A 19,400-nucleotide genomic window follows, 5' to 3' on the forward strand; every position below is an offset into this window, starting at 1 on the left:
GACCCAGCGCTCTGAGTTCATGTTTGTATTTGTCTCATTTTGTTATGTGATTTAGTTTGTGTTATTTCCTATCTGCCTTTAGTTTAGGCAGTTATTGTTCCTGGGTTTTCTATGTTTTGGGGTTTTGTATTTATTCATCACATATTAGGTCTGTTAAGTTGTGTTGTCATGTTTTAGTTTTAGTATTTCCTGTTTTATTCTGACAATGTCATGTGTTCTTTGTTTATTGTATTTAGCTTTCCTCTCCTGGTCCTGTCATTAGGTTTATGTCTGTCAGCTGTTTCCCCCATGTGTCTCCACCTCCCCTGATCACCTCATGTATGTATTTAAGCCCTTTGTTTTCTGCATGCCATTGTCAGGTCGTCTGCTCATCCATGTCTCATCTCCAGGTACCCATGTCAGTTCACTATGGTTAAGGTTTTTCATGTTTTGTTATTAGTTCACCCAGTTTAGGTTATTGTTTAGTTTTCACCGATGCCCTATTATTTTTGTACCCTCGTTGCTAACCTCAAACGGCTTGTTTTGTTAATCCACACCACGTTTTGGTCTGCGTTTGAGTCCTCCTCTGCAACACATACGGTCTGCCCCAGCCAGACCGTGACAGTCATCATCACATTTTATTTTGGGCTTGTCTTTGTATGGATCCACACCCTTGTCAGCATAATGGCTTTGTGCTAATCTGTTGACATGACAGTGAATGCATTCACTGATGCTCTCCTCCTAGGAGAGAAACTTTTACATTTTAAGGTGTGATGAAGACTTCATCATGTTCTTTAACCTGCATAATAGTAGCATGCACAACAAAAATTAGGTTATAAAATCTTTCTCTTATCTAGTAGATTATTTTCATTTTCACAACAGCGTCTCAATCTGTCCAATGAACCCATTCAGTTATGTTTTGGTTTTTTGTTTTTTTTATCAATTTTGCTCCTTGGTCTTGGAAATTCCTTTCATATTTAATAGAGCCAAATCTTGCCTGATCAAAGAGGAAAAAACTAAAGAACATAATGAGAAAAAAAAAACTACACAGCCCTTTTCTCATGGGAGTGCAGTTTACTCTTTTTTTTTCCTCAGCTTAGATCTCAACAATAGACAATGATGAAAAGAAAGTCAGGAGGCAAAGAATGCAGCTGATTGTATCTTTAGAAGTCACCACTTCATTCTACTGACTGAATTAACCACACTGTATGCACTGCATCTCTTTCTAACCTCCTTTCTTCTGGCCAAATGAAACAAAACATTAACATATAACATGACATGTAAAGTTATGGTGGTAAAATTGATCAAAAGCTGCAAACAAAAAATGTTTTTGCAAGAACAACAAGAAAACAACATTGTATTTACTGTTTTATAACATAAATAGCATATAAGCAGCAATAATAAAGTACAATAAAATATTTACAAATTAGGTTTAAAATAATGCAAAAATCAAATATAATATTACAAAAGGCAATCCAAGTTTGATACTTTAACTATGTAAGCTCAGCAGGGTGGATTATCTGCCAAATGAACTGTGGCAACAATGAAAGTAAGTTTTCTTTCCCCGTCAACTCAGCGAGGCACAGTTTGATGGTACATCCTTGGGCCTTTTCATAAAGGTGAAATTCCATGTGAACTAGTGTAAAAAAACAGCAAAAAAACAAAACATTAAGTTGACCTTCATTCACAAAGTAATGCAAAAAAGGGAAATGATGCATCATTCTTTTTTAGGCTTCAATACAACACTAGCAATACTAATATTAACAACCTAAACTTACAGACAGAAAAATGGTTAAATATGTCTGGTGTATTTTGATGGTTTTATACAGATACCTGGGTGAGGCAGGCAATCTAAAGATTTTGGAAGTGTAATAACCCCGGCTTCTGGTCTTCTCTGGTGTCATATGAGCTATGGTGCCATTAAATAAGGAATTTGCATCAGAATTATGGAGTTATATTACTTTTATGTTAAAAAATTTATTAGTTTTATTGCATTCTTAATTGGCAATAAAAAGTGTTAGGTGTTAGTCAATTCAACATTGAGAAATTAATTACTTAACAAAATGACTCTGTCATTGAATGTATATATGAGATCAATGTAGCCTCAATGTCTGAACAGTTTAATGACTGAGCACTTTAAACCTAGATTCTTTCTAATGGCTAGTAGAGGAAGACTCTTGTCACCACAAAAGAAAACTCAGTTGTAAATAGAAAAGCTACCCCTTTCCTGATGAGTTTTTGGTCTTAATCACTTGTTTGTCAGGTAGGTTTTTTGTAACCTTACCATATAAAACACTTTGAGGTGACTGTAAGATTTATACAGGCGATCCTAGTCGTCTTGGTTTGGACAACCATTCAGTAAACACAGTTGTTGTCAATCAAACAAATTCCCCAAAACAATAAACATGAATCAAACCTCTTTATTGCAAAAAAATGTGAACAATATTTATTGCTTTGTATGTCTATATAAGTATTCTACGTAAAAACAATCTCATCTGTTTTCCTGTCATAGGCCAGTTGTGCCAGGGGAGATAACATTGCTTTATGTTAATGCGATGTGATTTTGATACATTTTGATTGACAATGAGCCATATGACCCATATGAGCCATATCATATGCTGTGTCATCAGTTTATTAGTTATATCTGCTCTATGTTCATCATGTCAGATTTCAAAAAAAGACAGGTGAAGGTAAAAATGCTCAGGTTGTTGTGGTACTTCACAAACTAATGGAGATTAAAGGCAGCTAGGTCCATCTTTTATATGCATTCTGTGGGCATAAGCAGCAAAATATCTATCCATCCATTTGCTAAATTTATTATAACAAATGTTCTGATTCCTTATGGCTGTGACATACAAATCAGCAAAAAAACAAACAAAGAGATTTTGTTTTTTTGCTGATTTGTAGTTCACAGCTGTTTTTGTTAAAGGATTTCCTCCTGACTTCCCTCATTCCTCAGCAGTCCGGAAACACACACACACGCACATCTGAATTTCAAAGACTAAAATGTAGTGGATAGATTTAAACTGCTGCAGCATATTGACGATATATTACTGTACAAGTCCATATAGGTTCTGAAAATACAGCTCTAAATATTCAAAGGTCAAAAGAGCAGAGCACGCAAAGAGAAGTAGCAGAGGCATATAGAGTAAAATCAAATGTAAGCCATGCATGATGAAGTTAAGAGTAAAAAAAAATTGAACTTACCCTTTTCTTCTCATGTTAAACTTGTGCAACAGGGAAAAACCTATAATTGCACCTGCAAAAAATAATTAAAGAAATTTTTTGTTTTTGTTCTCATTTCCACAACAAAATGCACTATATAAATTCCAAAAGAAACAATATACATTACCTAACAAAACCACAGCACCAATGACGACAGCAGCCACTGTTCCTGGAAAAAGACAAGCAAGGTTAAACGCACATGGAAAAAAATACAATAAATGTTTCTTATTAAAACTGGGGTTAAAAAACTCACCACTATCCGTGGCAGTATTTACATTCCCATCATGCATGCCTACAAAAGAAATATACAAAAAACAAACAACCACAGTTTTAGTATTCAGTTTAAACTGTTAGGGCAACAAGGATACATATACTGTAGCCAGATAGACAGATTTCACAATTTTCACATTTCATAATTTAGTGTTCTCAGGCAGAGAGCACAAGCACGAAAATGTTAAACTATGCAAGTTAAAGTCTAACTAAGTAAATTTAGTATTAAAAAATTAATGTGTTATATACACATGAATAATCTATGACCGACCTATCTCATGGCTTTATATTAGCTGTCAACTCATAATCAGTTACAAAGTATCAATATTGATGTTGTTCAAAGTCTTCGAGAACCTTTATATTCTTTCCACAAAGTAATGACATTCAGTGGTGTACAATATGCAATTTGGTAGTCAATGTAACGTAAAAACAGGCCAAAATATTAAAAAAGAAGGTTCAAATGCTTGAGTGCTTTATAAGACATCTCTCTACCTTGAAAGGATGATGATGTAGTTGACAGAATACCGGCAGAAGTAGCTTTTCCTCTGAAAACTTTTGAATAGCACAAATAGAATAATTCTCCCCAAGTTTCAACAAAGCTTCAAGAAATGTTTAAGTTTTCACTTTAAATTTTTAAGTATCAACAGGATAACAGTAGGTCTATATGAAAAGTCGTTTCTGAGATGCATGCAACATGCATATAATAAATTCATGCTCCTGTGATTAAACAGTATCAATTCAGAGTTTTTCTGTACCTTTTGGTAAAGTTGAGAGATTTGGTATTGAACTGGTTGTGACAGTTTGAGTTCTGTGAACTGTGGGTGCAGCAGAGGAATCTGAAAACGTGGATACTTTTGCGTCAGTTGTTGTCAAATCCGTTATGGCAACTAGCATGAGGAAGAGAAAAACTGCTTTTTAATGGAAGAGGTAAAACCACATAATTCATAATTATTCTCTATATTTCAATATATATAATTCTGTAAAACCACTGTTATCCATTATTTCTCTTTATATACCTTGTGATCGAGAAGTAGTAGCTGGCGCTCTTGTCACTTCTGTCAAATAGGAATAAAAACAGAAAACACTTTCCTTCATATCATGTCAAAGGAAAAAAAAAAGCACAGCAGCAGCAGCTGTTGCTCCTTGACATAGCTTCCCCGCCCCCAACAACTCTTGTGGGGAAAATTTACGCTTTAGTTAATACAATGTTAGGTTATTATTAGAATTAGCGTGCCAGTTAGTAGGTAAACTACATGGATGGAGAACATTTATAAGAGGTAAATATTAAAAGCTGAAGATAATGGCAAATCGATACATTAAATATGGCATGGTTTGGAAGTGGTCAGCATAAAGAACATTCATAAAAACGACATTGAAGAATACAAAAACATCTGTATGATCCTAAAATAATGTAATATTCTCAAAACATTATGACCACCTCGACCTGCTTTGCATCATAACATTAAAAGTAACAAGTAAAACACACTGATGCATCAGCCTTACCATTGCATACAGGTTGATCAGGACTGTATTCACCAGTTTCATCGCATACAACAGTATCACTCCCTATGAGGGTGTATCCTTCATGACAGGTATAACGTATGGTATTGTTGTATTCTGGGTCATCTCCAGAATCCCATGAAGTATTGCCATTGGCTATTGCAGGTTTGTCACATGCTACAACTGAGAAACAGAAAAACCTCTTTACTCCAAAAAAAAAAAAAAATCACAAAATGATCACAAAGTAACACATTTTACTCCTTATATATAGTGGCATTAATAACTGACATTGAGGAAAAAAAGTAACAGAACAGAAGACTGGAGGAATGTTTCTGAATAAATGCTTGTCTTAGAAACATTAAGTAAGAGTTTTGACCAGTTCTATGACTGATAGCTAACAAATGAAGACATTTACTTTCGCAAGAAGCTCTGCCACTCCACCCTTGATCATAGCACTCTTTGTAGCTCGACCCGCTAATCTGGTAACTGTAAAAAGACAGAGTGAAAACAAAGCTGCTTTGTTAATTTAAGGAAATGTTCATCCTTAACAGTAATAAAATTGCAATGCACTGAAAAAACATTTTTACAACTGAATCAATCACCGTTGTTAGAAGGAGAGCCAAGTTTCTAGCCAGTGAAACCACAAAGTAACATCTTATGACAACCAATCTATTTGTCTTTCATATGTATTTTGTTTTCTTTAGAAATATTTTCCATTAGCCAATGCATTCCATTGCACAGACATCAGTCATTTATCAGTACTTTATGCCAGACAACGTTTAGCACTACAGCATGAAGAAATGCAATGTTTGGAAATGAACATTAATATTTTAGTTATTTTTGTATGTCACTACTTCATGATTTTCATTTTTCTTTTTGGATTTTCTTATATTTTAACACAATGCTCAACCAGATAAGTATGAGAAGGTGAAACAGGTTTATACTTGCCCTTTTTCACAAGTTACTTTTACTAGAGCACCAAACAGAGTACCCTCACTTGTATCAAACTTCATATGTGGCTTTGGTGGAGGTTGACCACAGTCTTTCTCTGTAGCATAAAAAACAAACAACAGATATCACTACAGGTGTTTCAGGCTGTACATTAACTCACAAAATAACAGTAGTAGACAAGACTTACTCTTGCAGATGAGCTCTGACTCAGTCCATTGATCATTAATGCAAGTTATAAATTCAGAGCCGCTTTCTTTAATATATCCACTAGAACACTCTAACGTGACCATGATATTCTCTGGGAAAACATTCTTTAGAAGTGATTCATTGGTTAGGACAGTATTGTTCCCTCCCTCAGGTTTAGGACAGTCACCTGGAAGTAAAATAAAAAAAATGGTTTAAAATCAGTAGTCATGACAGTTAAACACTAAACATGAAAATTTGATTAAAATGATTAAAAATGTAAATACAAATTCAGCCAATATCATACATAACTTATAGGCTTTAGTGGAAGACATGAATGAAAATAATCTGCCGATCCTAATTCCTCATCAGAAATCGCTTTTTTAGTAAGGCAACTTTTATAAATAACCTAATGGAGAGGGATAATATAACTTCCTTCGGTGAAGTTTGTGTTAACATCCTTATTTTCAGTTAGTCACATTTTGTTATTTGTATAAAAACACTGAAAATATAGGTTCCTATCATCATAATACAGAAAAAATCTATACCCTTAGTGATGAGATGCACTTAATTCTTAATACTAAGTTTTCCAATGAATATTTAAGAAAAAAAGAGATAATGTTGCCCCACAAAAATGTGTTTTCCTGCATGCTTTCTTTCTTGCACACACAGGAAGAGATTCCCTATATTTCCTAATATTTCCCAACACAGACACACAAAGGGGGAGAGTGTAAAGCCTAAAGCCAGGTGCTTGTTTACAAAAGTCTTTGGTCTTTGAAATGCAAATGCAGGTGTACAATGTATTTGATCATTCTATATCTATAACAGACAAAAGGTTAGACTGATATAAGTAAGCTTACATTCACAAGGTTTTGGAGCGGGTCTATTTTTTAAATTGAGAGAACCCCAAGAGGAAATGAAATTGATGTTAGAGTATGCAGCCAAGAACTAAAGCCTTATTCATTCATTCAGTGAAAACCTGCTTTGTTTTTTTTGGCATGCACAGATTGTCTGAATGGCAAACAAAAAATAAACATAGAAACAGGAAAAGTTGCTACCAACATATCTACATAGATACAATCTGATTTTAAAAACAAATCTAATTAACCCTGGGGTTTTTGTACTACAAAGGCGGTTTACTTCTTACTAAAGTATATCTTACCGCAATATAACTTATCCTCCAAACCTAACCTACCGCAGAGCGGGTTAGATTAGCGATCAGTAGATATGAAATCTGAGCCTACTGACTAATCAGTCATGACTTTTCCAGAGAAGATCCTCAGATTATCTCTGGAAAAAAGACTAATTTATTTTGTGTGTTTTGTAAAAAATATGAAAACAAGGCCACCTACATTACATCACATTTGTATGTACACTAAACCACATTGAAATTCTACTTTTAGATTTATTCTTTACTACCTCTCTCACGAGGCTGTAACAAACAACAAGAACTAAAACTTCCTTCTAAATATGAATTTAATCAAAAATTCATTATAATCCATGAGATTCTCCTGTGTCTTGATACAGGAGCTATATAGCTGATAAAGTTGTAATATTGATAAGTGTGTTAACGTATACAGTTAGAATTTTGGGTCACTTTCTTTTCTGGCTTCAAAAAGCCTAAACATATGTGGTTGGTGCATAGTAATGAAATTTATATCACAGGGGCCTTTTTGTTTGAAGAAATGTTGACTAATCTTGGCATTTGTAAATGGATACTTGCTGTTATATTATAAAGGGAATACTTAACCAAAATGACAAGAAAAAATGGTTCACTGTAGGTTCATTGTGCTGTGATGGTTGTATGTAGGTTTGTAATGTATGTGTGCTCGCAGAGGTCATTAGTTCATTGGAATAAAGCCACCTCCACACATGGCTCAATGTATGGTGCCTCAGTGTGTGCGTGCTTATATGTATCAACATGTGTAAGTATTTATGGCTATGGCTTTGTACTGGTATCTGGTCATGGAACTACACTCCATTCCCAGACCTAACTTGGGAATGTCTGGTTATTTAACACGTGATCACAGGGATCTCTGTTGCTACTGATGTTGTTTTTTTCTACAAAATAAGAAAACCAGTAACCACTTGTGACTAATTAAAAATACCAAGATTGATTTCAATTATATGTGCTTCAACTTAGTGTAAATCAGATATTTAGCAGGTGAAATAAACGTTAAACTTACTTTTGAGGGTATTAAGACGTCAAATATGTTGTTTGAACAACAAATTGTGGCTATTTTTTCTCTCTCTCAACAGACTAGGTAGTATGTTATCATATTATAATGCTGAACCAGGCATTCACCTGTCCCTCTTGGTAATGTAAGTGTTAATAAGTAACCATGGATTTCTTATTTCAGTAGGTCTTCCCACTGGAAATGTTAAGAGGTCATTAATAAATCTAAATCTAAAGTTGTGGATAAGTAAACCCTGGTAAACTGAACTAAACAAACAACTACTAAAAATATAAGAAAAAGAAAAACTTTCTACTTTTTGGTTGTCTTAGCTTAACTGACATCTTCGCTCAAAATATTATTTCTCACTTTCTAAATTTGTTTACTTCAAAATAATCGCAGGAGTGCGCTGTATGGTAGAATAGTAGGTATTTCTCATCATGACAAGTTATTTCAAATATTCGTGTCAGCTAGTGGTATTCAATGTGAAATGTATAAAACGGTATAACTGTAAATATCTCAACAGCTGCTGATCATTTCAGAGATATTCATAGAAGTTGGCGACTTTTCTTTTCCTCTTGCTCAGACAGTAAAAAAATGTAGCATGGCTCTCTTAGTTAGAGTTCTCCTGTGACTTGGTTGATAATTATTATCTCATTAAGCAGACTCCCCCGAGAATGGTGTTACTACTGACCTGCTGCGTTTACGACCAAGAGGTACATTAATAGCAGGGACTTGAGTCTTCGCTGTGTGTCCAATAGAGTTTCCATGTCGCAGAAGGACAAAAAAGATCCTGGTCCAACTCTGGAAAATCCTTGCGTTAACCGCAACTTGTTCAGAGAGGCAAGAGAGAGACCTGAACCTTTCCTCAGACTGTCAACTCTTTACTCTCTGCTGTCTGCGAACGCGTCATGCTGTTTGTATTGCACGTGTAACCGGAAGTGAAGTAATTTCCTCCAAAATAAAAGCCTAGAAGAAAGAATAACCCTCTCCAGAAGAAACCTGCCGACTGAATTAGGAAACTAGCCCTTTTAAGGTAAGTACATGTTTGTGATTTTTTTAAAAAATATATAATATTGATGTATGAATTTGTAGCTTTCTGAAGGAAAACCTGCGCATACAACTTCACATTTCACACTCTGTAAACAACTCAGGTAACGTGCAAATTCTTACTGTTCAGTTTTACATGTTTAAATGTTTAGATATGCACATATAATTACAACTGATTGTACACTTCATAGTCTTTAAACAACTCACGTTTAGGCCTAATGTACAATCTTTATGTCCAGTCTTATTGTTTAAATCCTTCAAAGACACACACATGTTTTTATACATGCATGTGCATATATTGGGTATGGGTATGTGTGTATGTATATGTAGACATAATTATATGCGTATGAAATATGGATTTAATATAACGTAAAAATTGTTTCGTTTATTTTGAAATGCTTTGGAAGTATTAAAGGAAGTTCTGCTAAATTTATACGCTATATATACATGTGAGAGGTTTTTTGCAACTGGCAGCAACCCGAACTGCCTAGTCAACTGCCCAATCTGTTCCTGCAAATAGAGTAGGAGCGGTGATATCTCCAAACAGTACAAAGAGGGGAAAAGGTGAAACATAACTGTCTTGGAAAAGAAATCGGCCACCCCCTCTCTGTATCTTTAAAACCTCTTTTTTGTTTCACGGGTCCTCAAAAGGTGAAAACAGTTATTTCTAATAAATCTATATAACGGAATACGTGGTAGACATTATCTACTATAACAAAAATCCACTTTTGGGTGCGAACTTTAACTAAACAAAAATGTGAAAATAGGAAAGGCATGGCTGAAGTTGTGAAATCGGGGATTCCCTTCGTAGCACTTTATACAGTCAAAGTCTGAGTCACTTTAAATGCTTTGGATTTTTACCATGGATACGGGCTTTGTTCAACAAGGGGACTGCGCCTCATTGCCTCATAATCTTGTCTAAATTCCAAGCTCACCAGCAAAACCGCTGACAGGGGCTGCCTCTTTTTCCACCCAAGAGTTGCCGGAGAAACCATCTAGTATCACTTAGAAACAGGACAACAAAGCGCAAGTGGCCCGTATCTGTACAGTAAAAGACTGGGGTGTTTTTAAGAAGTGCGAAAACACCAGCATATGGGATCCACTTTTTTAGTGAGGCAGCCTGCATCACTCTAAAAAGTAAACTAATGAAAGAAATTAGAGCCCCAACCCATTTGTGAGTGCAGTGATGTAAAATCAATCAAATGTAAACTATAAAAAGTATGCGGTGCACCTTATTCCCTTTTAAGGAATATTCAAAAAGTAGCATTAGTGGGTAACTGCTTTTTGTGAGACAAGCAACGTCTTGTGCTCAGGTCTCTTTTGCTATTCTTATCTCTCAGAACACCATGTTCAAGTGACTGATTAAGACACCTCCCTTCTCAGCAGCCCCCATCTGCTTCTCATCAAGTCGGATAATGTGGAGAAGAGGGTGCCAATTTTACAGCACACTGCTGAATAATTCACCTGCCTTTCTAATGTTGAGACATACCAATAAGGTGACGTGAACAGTGGCATTATCATACAGTTTAACTCCACCTTCTTTTGAAGCATCGTCTTATCTATGCCATGGCAGGTCTGTGCATGCAAGGTTCTCATTTGGAAATGCCTTTCCCCTCAGTATCACATTTTTTTAATCAATCTACAGGATTAAAATGTTCATCTCATTCATGCTAAAACAACATCCATTTTTCTGTTACTGTCATTAATGGTGACAAGAAATAATGAATCTTCATTCAGAAAAAACCCCAACAACTGATGACTGGCGGGAAAAAAGTTTTAAGGAACTAATGTCCTTCAGTGACATCTAGTGCTAAAAAGATAAACTGCGATTTAAGAAATGTGGTCGCTGTGATCCATCAAAATGTATAGTCTCAACAAGCTTAATGTCACTTTTATTAAGAGTAACTAATTAAATTATTAAGTGACAAAATAAAGTGTGTGTTGTTTATTTTTCCATTATAGGACTTGGAGGTTGTTGCTGTAACATGCAGTAAAATACAATAAAGACTTCTTTTATTAGATTTTTTTTCATCTATTTTGTATCTGTAACATTTATGTTATGCTATATTGGAATCACTGTAACAACTTTTTTCAATAAAAATAAAAATAAAAGCTTTGCGCAGTGGCAGTATCGTAGCCTATGAGGTTTATCCGAGGCGCGATTATTGCTCGTTGAAAACTTTACCCAAAAATAAAAATGAAAATAATAATATTGATACTGATAAGAAAGTAATAACATATATTACCAGTAGTTACTTCACCCCTTATTGCTTGATGTTGTCAGTGACTTTGTAGTTTTCGTACACCTCCTCACATCCTCTATGGAGGCTTACTTTTATAAAAGTGCCTATAAGAGTGTCTTCATGTATACTGGAATACGAGAGGTTGTATATTGGACTTTCATAGAGAGACTAAAACGTCTGCAGATTTTAAAATGATCGTATGATTATACACCCTATATAAACGCTGAGTGTAGTTTCTGATTCCAAAGATGTCAAACCAATACTTAATTCCTGAAAGTACTATTCTTTATATTGGGCAACAGGGGACGATACTTCTGGTTTCAAAAATCTCTCCTACTGCATGGAGGTCACTGGGAAAACTGCTCTTTACTCCACTTGATCTGACACCTCAGTAAACAAAATTACCTAATGAGTTTATGGTCACTACTTCTACTCCTACAGGCTCTAAAGAGGCTTCTTTCTGCTCTGAATTTGGTCTTTTTTAACAGGAAATTCTAGCGACTTTTTGAGTCAACGTTAAGCGGCCATTAAAGGAATGATAATGGGACTTATCAGGGCCATTTCCTGCTCTATATCAAGTATGGTTTCCTTATTATACTAACATACTTTTACTTAATCCTTTTGAGTGCACTGCTTTAGTACCTTTCCTTAATAACTTTCTTCTAAATAACTGTGATTCTAAATATTATCTTATCAGAAGAGTTCCTTGGGAATGTTCTGCTGCTTCTATGCTGAAAGTCTAGCTCCACCCTGTCTTCAACACATTCTTTCATCCCAGTACCAAAAGTAGAACACAAGATATGATGATTTTCAGCCGTTTAAAACAATTAAGTCAATTGTAAGTCATCCACTCATTGTTTAGGCTGCTCTTCCAATGGCTGAGCTGTTCTCAGAGGGGAAACTCTTAGTGTTCTGTATCACTAAAATATTATTCCCAGTACGTTGTTAGTTATTATGTGTTTTAGCGCCCTCTGTGGTCGTTTCAAGTAATGCACCGTAGAAATGGTTTGTTTTGAAACAACTTTATTGAACAGGAAGTCAGCTCAAGGAAAGCAAGCGAGCGAAAGAAAGAGAGACATATCGGCACACGGCTTATGGTGTCCTGTCGGAAAATTTACTGTCTACATCTTTGGTTTACGGTTGTATCGCCGGTATGTACTTAAAGTTAAATTACAACTTGTTTTTGTACATTATGTTGCCGCTAGCGCAGTATTTGACCGTAAAGCTAATCTCGGTGCTAAGCTAGCTATCCGCGATGTCGGAGGTCGTCTGAGATAGCCTCAGTAGTTGTTTAAAAGTTTATATAATTAGACGTATGCTGTGTATTAGTATTGCGGTGTATAAATGTATGTTATGCTACGCTTATGTATGTCTTGACTGTATTTTTTGTCTTGTTTCTAGTTTTACCCTTTTGAATGTCAGTAAACCTGTTGACAACGCCCATCGGTCTTCAGAGTGGTGATATGAGAAAGGTGTTCACGCCCTTGCATCAGACATGCACCCGTAACGGCACAGTAAAACGGCGACATCCGCACGAACAAAGATAACGCAGTCATCGCACACTAGAGTGAAGCTGACCACTACTGCGCCTGGGAGCAACACGGCATACAGCAGTGAGCCAGCAGTCGTCTAATCAACTCCAACATGTCCAGCAAGGCGTCATCCCTCAAGACCCGGTCCGAAGCTTCGTGTGCCTCCTCTACAGGTTCTGCAGCAGCCAAAGCCAGAGCAAAAGCTGAGGCAGCCAAGGCACGGCTCAGCTTCGCAGCTAAAGAAATGGATTTGAAGGTAGAAAAAGCACAAATAGAAGTAGCAAAAGCTAAAGTCGAGGCATCCATCGAATATTTACAGCATGAAAAAGATGTAGCTTCAGCCATTGCTGAAGCAGAGTCATTAGAAGCAGCTGCTGCCACACAGACAGAAACGCGCAGCAACATCTGTCCCTCAGTAACAGCAGAACGAACTAAACAGTATGTCATTGGCCAATCTACATTTGTGAGAAAAGAAAATGATGCTGCTCTTCAACAATCACAAAATGAAAATGTAACACAAAGTAAATCAGAGCTCACCTGTGATCAGCCACCAAGCCCTAAAAAGGAAAATGACCCACAAAAAATTCCAATTGGTCTAACAGATGATCCTGACTGTTGCCAAAAAACTCCAGTCATTTCCCCTTCTCCCCATGCTAATAAAAATTACAGTACCAATTGGTCAAATCAGGTGTCAGCATCTAGCTTCCATAATGCTAGGCCTTTATACAAAGAGCCTAGAGAATCAAATGTGAGTGACTTCATCAGATACTTTGCTCGTCGTGAAATAGTGGCAACAGGGCTGCTCCAGTTTAATGACAAGCCCCAAAACTTCAGAGCTTGGAAACGCTCATTTGAAAATGCTATAAGCGGGTTAGATCTAACGGCAAGTGAAGAAATGGACTTGATGTTAAAATGGCTTGGCAAGGAATCGGCTGAACATGCAGAACAACTCAGAGCCATACACATCAACAACCCAGTCAATGGCCTCAACATGATATGGGACAGACTTGAACAATGTTATGGCTCAGCTGAAGTGATCGAGGATGCACTGTTTAAAAGAATTGATGCATTCCCAAAAATCTCATCCAAAGACTTTGCAAAACTGAGAAAATTTAGTGACCTGCTCATGGAAGTGCAGTGCGCTAAAGCTGAAGGAGACCTCCCTGGTCTCGCGTTCCTAGATACAGCAAGAGGAGTAAATCCAATCATCCAAAAACTTCCCTTCTAACTGCAAGAAAGGTGGATTATGGTAGGAGCCAACTACAAACGCACAAAATGTGTCTCCTTCCCACCATTTAGTGTTCTAGTAGACTTTGTTGCACAAGAAGCTGATGCTAGAAACGACCCCAGCTTTAACCTCACACCATCACCTGATGCACCCAGACCAGACAAACTATCTTGGAGGGCAAACAGACAAAAAGAGATTTCTGTGCACAAAACTGATGTCATCTCTCGCACTAGTTCAGACACACAGAGGTTCCCAAACAAAACTGTACATGGTGAAAAGATTTGTCCAATTCACAAGAAAGCCCATCCTCTCGCAGTGTGCAGAGCATTTCGCATGAAAACACTGTTAGATAGGAAAATGTTCTTAAAAGAAAATGACTTTTGCTTCAGGTGCTGTGCTTCATCTTCACACATAGCAAAGAACTGTAAAGCCAAGGTACAGTGTTCCGAGTGCAACGATGAGAAGCACTGCACGGCTCTCCACCCAGGACCAGCTCCCTGGCTAAAAGAAACCGAACCAGCAGCAGAGCATGGCGGGGAGCCTGACACCACTGAATCAGAGGAGATCACTTCTAAATGCACTCAGGTTTGTGGTGTGAATGAAGCAGGCACTTCATGTTCTAAAATCTGTCTCGTGAATGTCTACCCAGCAGGCCACCCACATCAAGCAGTAAGGCTTTATGCCATCCATGATGAACAAAGTAACAGATCACTAGTACGTCCGGAGTTCTTCGAGTTGTTTAATGACTGCGGCCCTAGTTCCCCTTACTCGCTTAAGACATGTGCAGGTACCAAAGAGACAATGGGTAGAAGAGCTACAGGTTATGTAGTGGCAGCTTTAGATGGTTCAGTCCACATCTCACTGCCTAGCCTAATTGAGTGCAAAAATATCCCAAATGACAGAGACGAGATCCCCACACCCAGTGCAGCTAGACACCACAGCCATCTAAAGTCAGTGGCTCACCTCATTCCTGCCTTGGACTCTAACGCCCCCATACTAATGCTTCTTGGACGGGATGTCATTAGAGCTCACAAAGTCCGCAAACAGATAAGTGGCCCTAACAACGTACCCTATGCTCAAAAATTGGACCTAGGATGGGTCATAGTAGGAAACGTGTGTTTAGGTGACGTCCACAGAACTCCTGCAGTAAGGACTCTGTTCACAAATGCAACTGAAAGGGGACGTCCCACAGCATTCGAGCCATGTCCTAATGTTTTCAACATAAAAGAGAAACATTGTGGGATACAAGTTCCACTCAACTTCAGCTCCCAGCTGGCAGACAGTGCTTGTGAACCTGATCATTTAGGATGTAATGTGTTCAAACAAACCAGAAATGACAACTACATCTCACCTTCCATCCAGGACAATGCCTTCTTAAAAATAATGGAGGAAGGACTAACAAAAGACACAGATAACAGTTGGACAGCTCCTTTACCATTTAAAAATCCACGCCGAAAGCTCCCTAACAACAGACCACAGGCCCTGAATCGCCTAATGTCTCTTCTTCGCACCTTTGAAAAGAAGAAAGAGATGAAGGAACATTTCATCACCTTCATGGACAAAATATTCCAAAACAAACATGCAGAGATCGCCCCTACACTAAAAGAGGATGAGGAATGTTGGTATCTGCCATTATTCGGTGTCTACCATCCCTGTAAACCCACGCAGATCAGGGTCGTCTTCGACAGCAGCGCCAAGTATGAAGGCGTATCCCTGAATGACGTTCTGTTAACAGGACCAGATTTTAATAACTCATTGCTTGGGGTCCTAATACGCTTCAGAAAAGAAGCCGTTGCCTTCACAGCAGACATCGAACAGATGTTTTACTGTTTCAACGTGCGAGAGCAAGACAGGAACTACTTACGCTTCTTGTGGTTCCGTGACAACGACATTTCCAAAGAAGTTGTGGAGTACAGAATGACGGTCCACGTCTTTGGGAACAGCCCATCGCCAGCAGTAGCCATATATGGCCTGCACCAGTCTGTCCAACGCGTCGAACCGGACTGCGATGCAGATGTGAAGCAGTTTGTCATGCGTGACTTCTACGTTGATGACGGACTCAAATCTCTACCTACTGTTGAAAAAGCCATATCTCTACTCCAAAGAACCCGAGACGCACTTGCAAACTCAAACTTAAGACTGCATAAAATAGCAGCAAACAGGAAGGAAGTACTAGAGGCATTCCCGACTCAAGATCATGCCAAAAATCTAAAAAACCTGGACTTCGAAAGTGATTCGGTGCCCATGCAGCGTAGCCTAGGTCTCCTCTGGGACCTAAGTAAAGACCGCTTCACCTTTGAAGTATCTGATGAGTCAAAACCCTTTACCAGACGAGGTGTTCTATCAACAATAAACAGTCTCTATGATCCGCTGGGTTTTGTAGCACCAGTCACCATACAGGGGAAGTCGATTCTACGCGAACTTACAGCTGAAAATGGGGACTGGGATGCTCCACTCCCTCCCGAAATGGAAGAGTCTTGGACACAGTGGAAAGACTCACTCAAAGACTTGCCTAACATGACCATTCCCAGAGCATACACAGACATTTCCCCTTCAACAGCCGTGAAAAAAGAGTTGTGTGTTTTTTCAGACGCATCTACCAAAGCCATAGCTGCAGTGGCCTATTTAAAAGTGACAGATGCAGAAGGACACAGTCAAGTAGGCTTTGTAATGGGTAAGGCTAAGCTAGCACCACGCCCAGATCAGACTATTCCAAGAGTAGAGCTTAGTGCTGCCGTTTTAGCGGTTGAGCTCGCAGATCTTATCTCAGATGAACTTGACTGTAAACTAGATCACACTACTTTCTACACAGACAGTAAAGTAGTCCTAGGTTACATCTACAACGAGTCTAGAAGATTTTATGTCTATGTCAGTAATCGTGTGACTAGAATCCGCAGATCTTCTCAGCCATGCCAGTGGCACTATGTAGCTAGCAGTCAGAACCCTGCAGATCACGCCACTCGTTCTGTTCCTGCATTCCAGCTGCCGCTTAGTAACTGGCTCACCGGCCCTGACCTTTTACATCAGATTCAGAATTCTCCGAATGACTCCTATGACCTTGTAGAACCCAACATGGACGCAGATGTAAGACCTCAGGTAACCGCACTCAAAACAACAGCCTCAACTAAAGAACTGGGCTCAGACAGATTCACCAAGTTTTCTACCTGGAAATCCCTCACACGTGCTCTTTCTAGACTAATACATGTCATCCACAACTTCAAATCACCACCAGGCAAAGCCAATCACTGTAATGGCTGGCATTACTGTGAAACGGGACTTACTGTGGATGAGTTAAAGCAAGCTCAGAACCTTGTCATTCGAGCAGTACAGCAGGACGTGTATGCTGAAGAAATCAAGTGTGTGCAAAAACATGGAAAACTACCCAAAACCAGTCATCTCAAAACCTTAGACCCCTATCTGGACAAAGAAGGACTCCTTAGAGTAGGTGGTCGCATCAGAGACTCAAACATTAGCCAAGGTGAGAAAAACCCTCTCATAGTTCCTGGCCACCACCACGTTGCAGCGCTTCTCATAAAGCACTACCACGAGCAGACCCAGCATCAAGGTCGCCTTTTCACAGAAGGAGCCGTTCGCTCCGCAGGATGGTGGATAGTGGGCGGTAAAAGAAAAGTGAGCACAATCATCTATCATTGTGTTACCTGCAAAAGACTTCGTGCCCCTTTGAGCACACAGAAAATGTCAAACCTCCCTCCAGACCGTCTCACAACGGATCCCCCGTTCACGAATGTGGGCTTAGATGTGTTTGGTCCGTGGTTTGTGTCTTCACGACGTACAAGAGGAAGCGTCAACCAGAATAAAAGGTGGGCTGTCATATTCACTTGTTTGAGTATTAGAGCAGTTCACATTGAAGTGGTAGAGTCACTTGATACATCTAGCTTCATTAATGCATTCCGACGATTTCTGGCCGTGAGGGGACCAGTGAAAACTGTTCGCTCTGATCGAGGCACCAATTTTGTAAGTGCATGTAAAGAACTGAAAATCCCTTCAAACTTGGACAACAGCTGTGCACACCTTCTTAAAAGAACATGGATGTAAATGGACTTTTAACCCACCTCATGCCTCCCATTTCAGCGGAGCATGGGAGAGAATGATAGGTTTAGCACGGAGAATATTGGACTCTATGTTTTTTCAGCTTAAGACCACTAAACTCACTCATGAGGTTCTCGTCACCTTCATGGCAGAGGTGGCTGCTATCATAAACTGTAGACCCCTCGTCCCGGTTTCATCAGACCCAAGTGACCCCTTTATCTTGACTCCAGCTGTTCTCCTGACTCAAAAGGTAGCACCCCTTCAGGCTCCAGCTGAAAAATTCACAGCATCAGACCTCTACAAACATCAGTGGCGCCAGGTTCAGCACCTGTCGAACATCTTCTGGGACAAATGGAGGAAAGAGTTTCTCCCTACCCTACAGCCACGCCGCAAATGGCAGTCTAGCCAGCCTAACGTGAGCTTAGGAAGTGTTGTGGTACTCAAAGACAGTCGAGTGCCAAGAAATGAGTGGCCTCTTGGTCTCATAACTAAGGTGTTCCCAAGTAAAGATGGTAAAATACGTACCGTGGAAATTAAGGTAGTTAAATCAGATGGTACAAAGGTGTTGACCAGACCTATCTCAGAGATCGTACCCTTGGTGCCTTCTTAACGTGTTGTTTTCTTCAACGTTTAATCGTGGCGTTATTCACGCCAGGCGGGGAGTGTTCTGTATCACTAAAATATTATTCCCAGTACGTTGTTAGTTATTATGTGTTTTAGCGCCCTCTGTGGTCGTTTCAAGTAATGCACCGTAGAAATGGTTTGTTTTGAAACAACTTTATTGAACAGGAAGTCAGCTCAAGGAAAGCAAGCGAGCGAAAGAAAGAGAGACATATCGGCACACGGCTTATGGTGTCCTGTCGGAAAATTTACTGTCTACATCTTTGGTTTACGGTTGTATCGCCGGTATGTACTTAAAGTTAAATTACAACTTGTTTTTGTACATTATGTTGCCGCTAGCGCAGTATTTGACCGTAAAGCTAATCTCGGTGCTAAGCTAGCTATCCGCGATGTC

General features: G+C 38.7%; 1 protein-coding gene and 1 non-coding gene across 3 annotated transcripts; one reads left to right on the forward strand and one right to left on the reverse strand.

Annotated features, from left to right (window-relative positions):
• Positions 1-1,491: 1,491 nt before the first annotated feature.
• LOC146632668 (complement decay-accelerating factor) lies at positions 1,492-9,161 on the reverse strand. 2 transcript variants are annotated; one of them, XM_085354583.1, is made up of 13 exons: positions 8,977-9,161; positions 6,113-6,298; positions 5,923-6,022; positions 5,390-5,460; positions 4,978-5,157; positions 4,491-4,529; positions 4,230-4,361; positions 3,967-4,026; positions 3,458-3,496; positions 3,332-3,373; positions 3,187-3,238; positions 1,813-1,888; positions 1,580-1,615 (listed from the first exon to the last, which is right to left on the reverse strand). In XM_085354583.1, the coding sequence occupies exons 1-12, from the start codon at positions 9,050-9,052 to the stop codon at positions 1,831-1,833; spliced, it is 1,035 nt and encodes a 344-aa protein (XP_085210709.1). In that variant the 5' UTR covers positions 9,053-9,161; the 3' UTR covers positions 1,580-1,615; positions 1,813-1,830. The 2 variants fall into 2 exon arrangements, with proteins under 2 accessions (XP_085210710.1, XP_085210709.1); XM_085354584.1 differs by lacking the exon at positions 1,813-1,888 and having other exon boundaries at positions 1,492-1,615.
• A 2,282-nt stretch (positions 9,162-11,443) lies between these two features.
• On the forward strand, positions 11,444-11,577 carry LOC146632669 (U4 spliceosomal RNA). Its single transcript, XR_014906223.1, has one exon. It is a non-coding gene; the product is annotated as a U4 spliceosomal RNA (small nuclear RNA).
• Positions 11,578-19,400: the final 7,823 nt, after the last annotated feature.

This window comes from Diplotaxodon limnothrissa, linkage group LG5 (genome assembly GCF_057381915.1).
Source record: "Diplotaxodon limnothrissa isolate DT_005_m linkage group LG5, D_limnothrissa_male_GT1.1, whole genome shotgun sequence".
Classification (NCBI taxonomy): Eukaryota; Metazoa; Chordata; class Actinopteri; order Cichliformes; family Cichlidae; genus Diplotaxodon; species Diplotaxodon limnothrissa.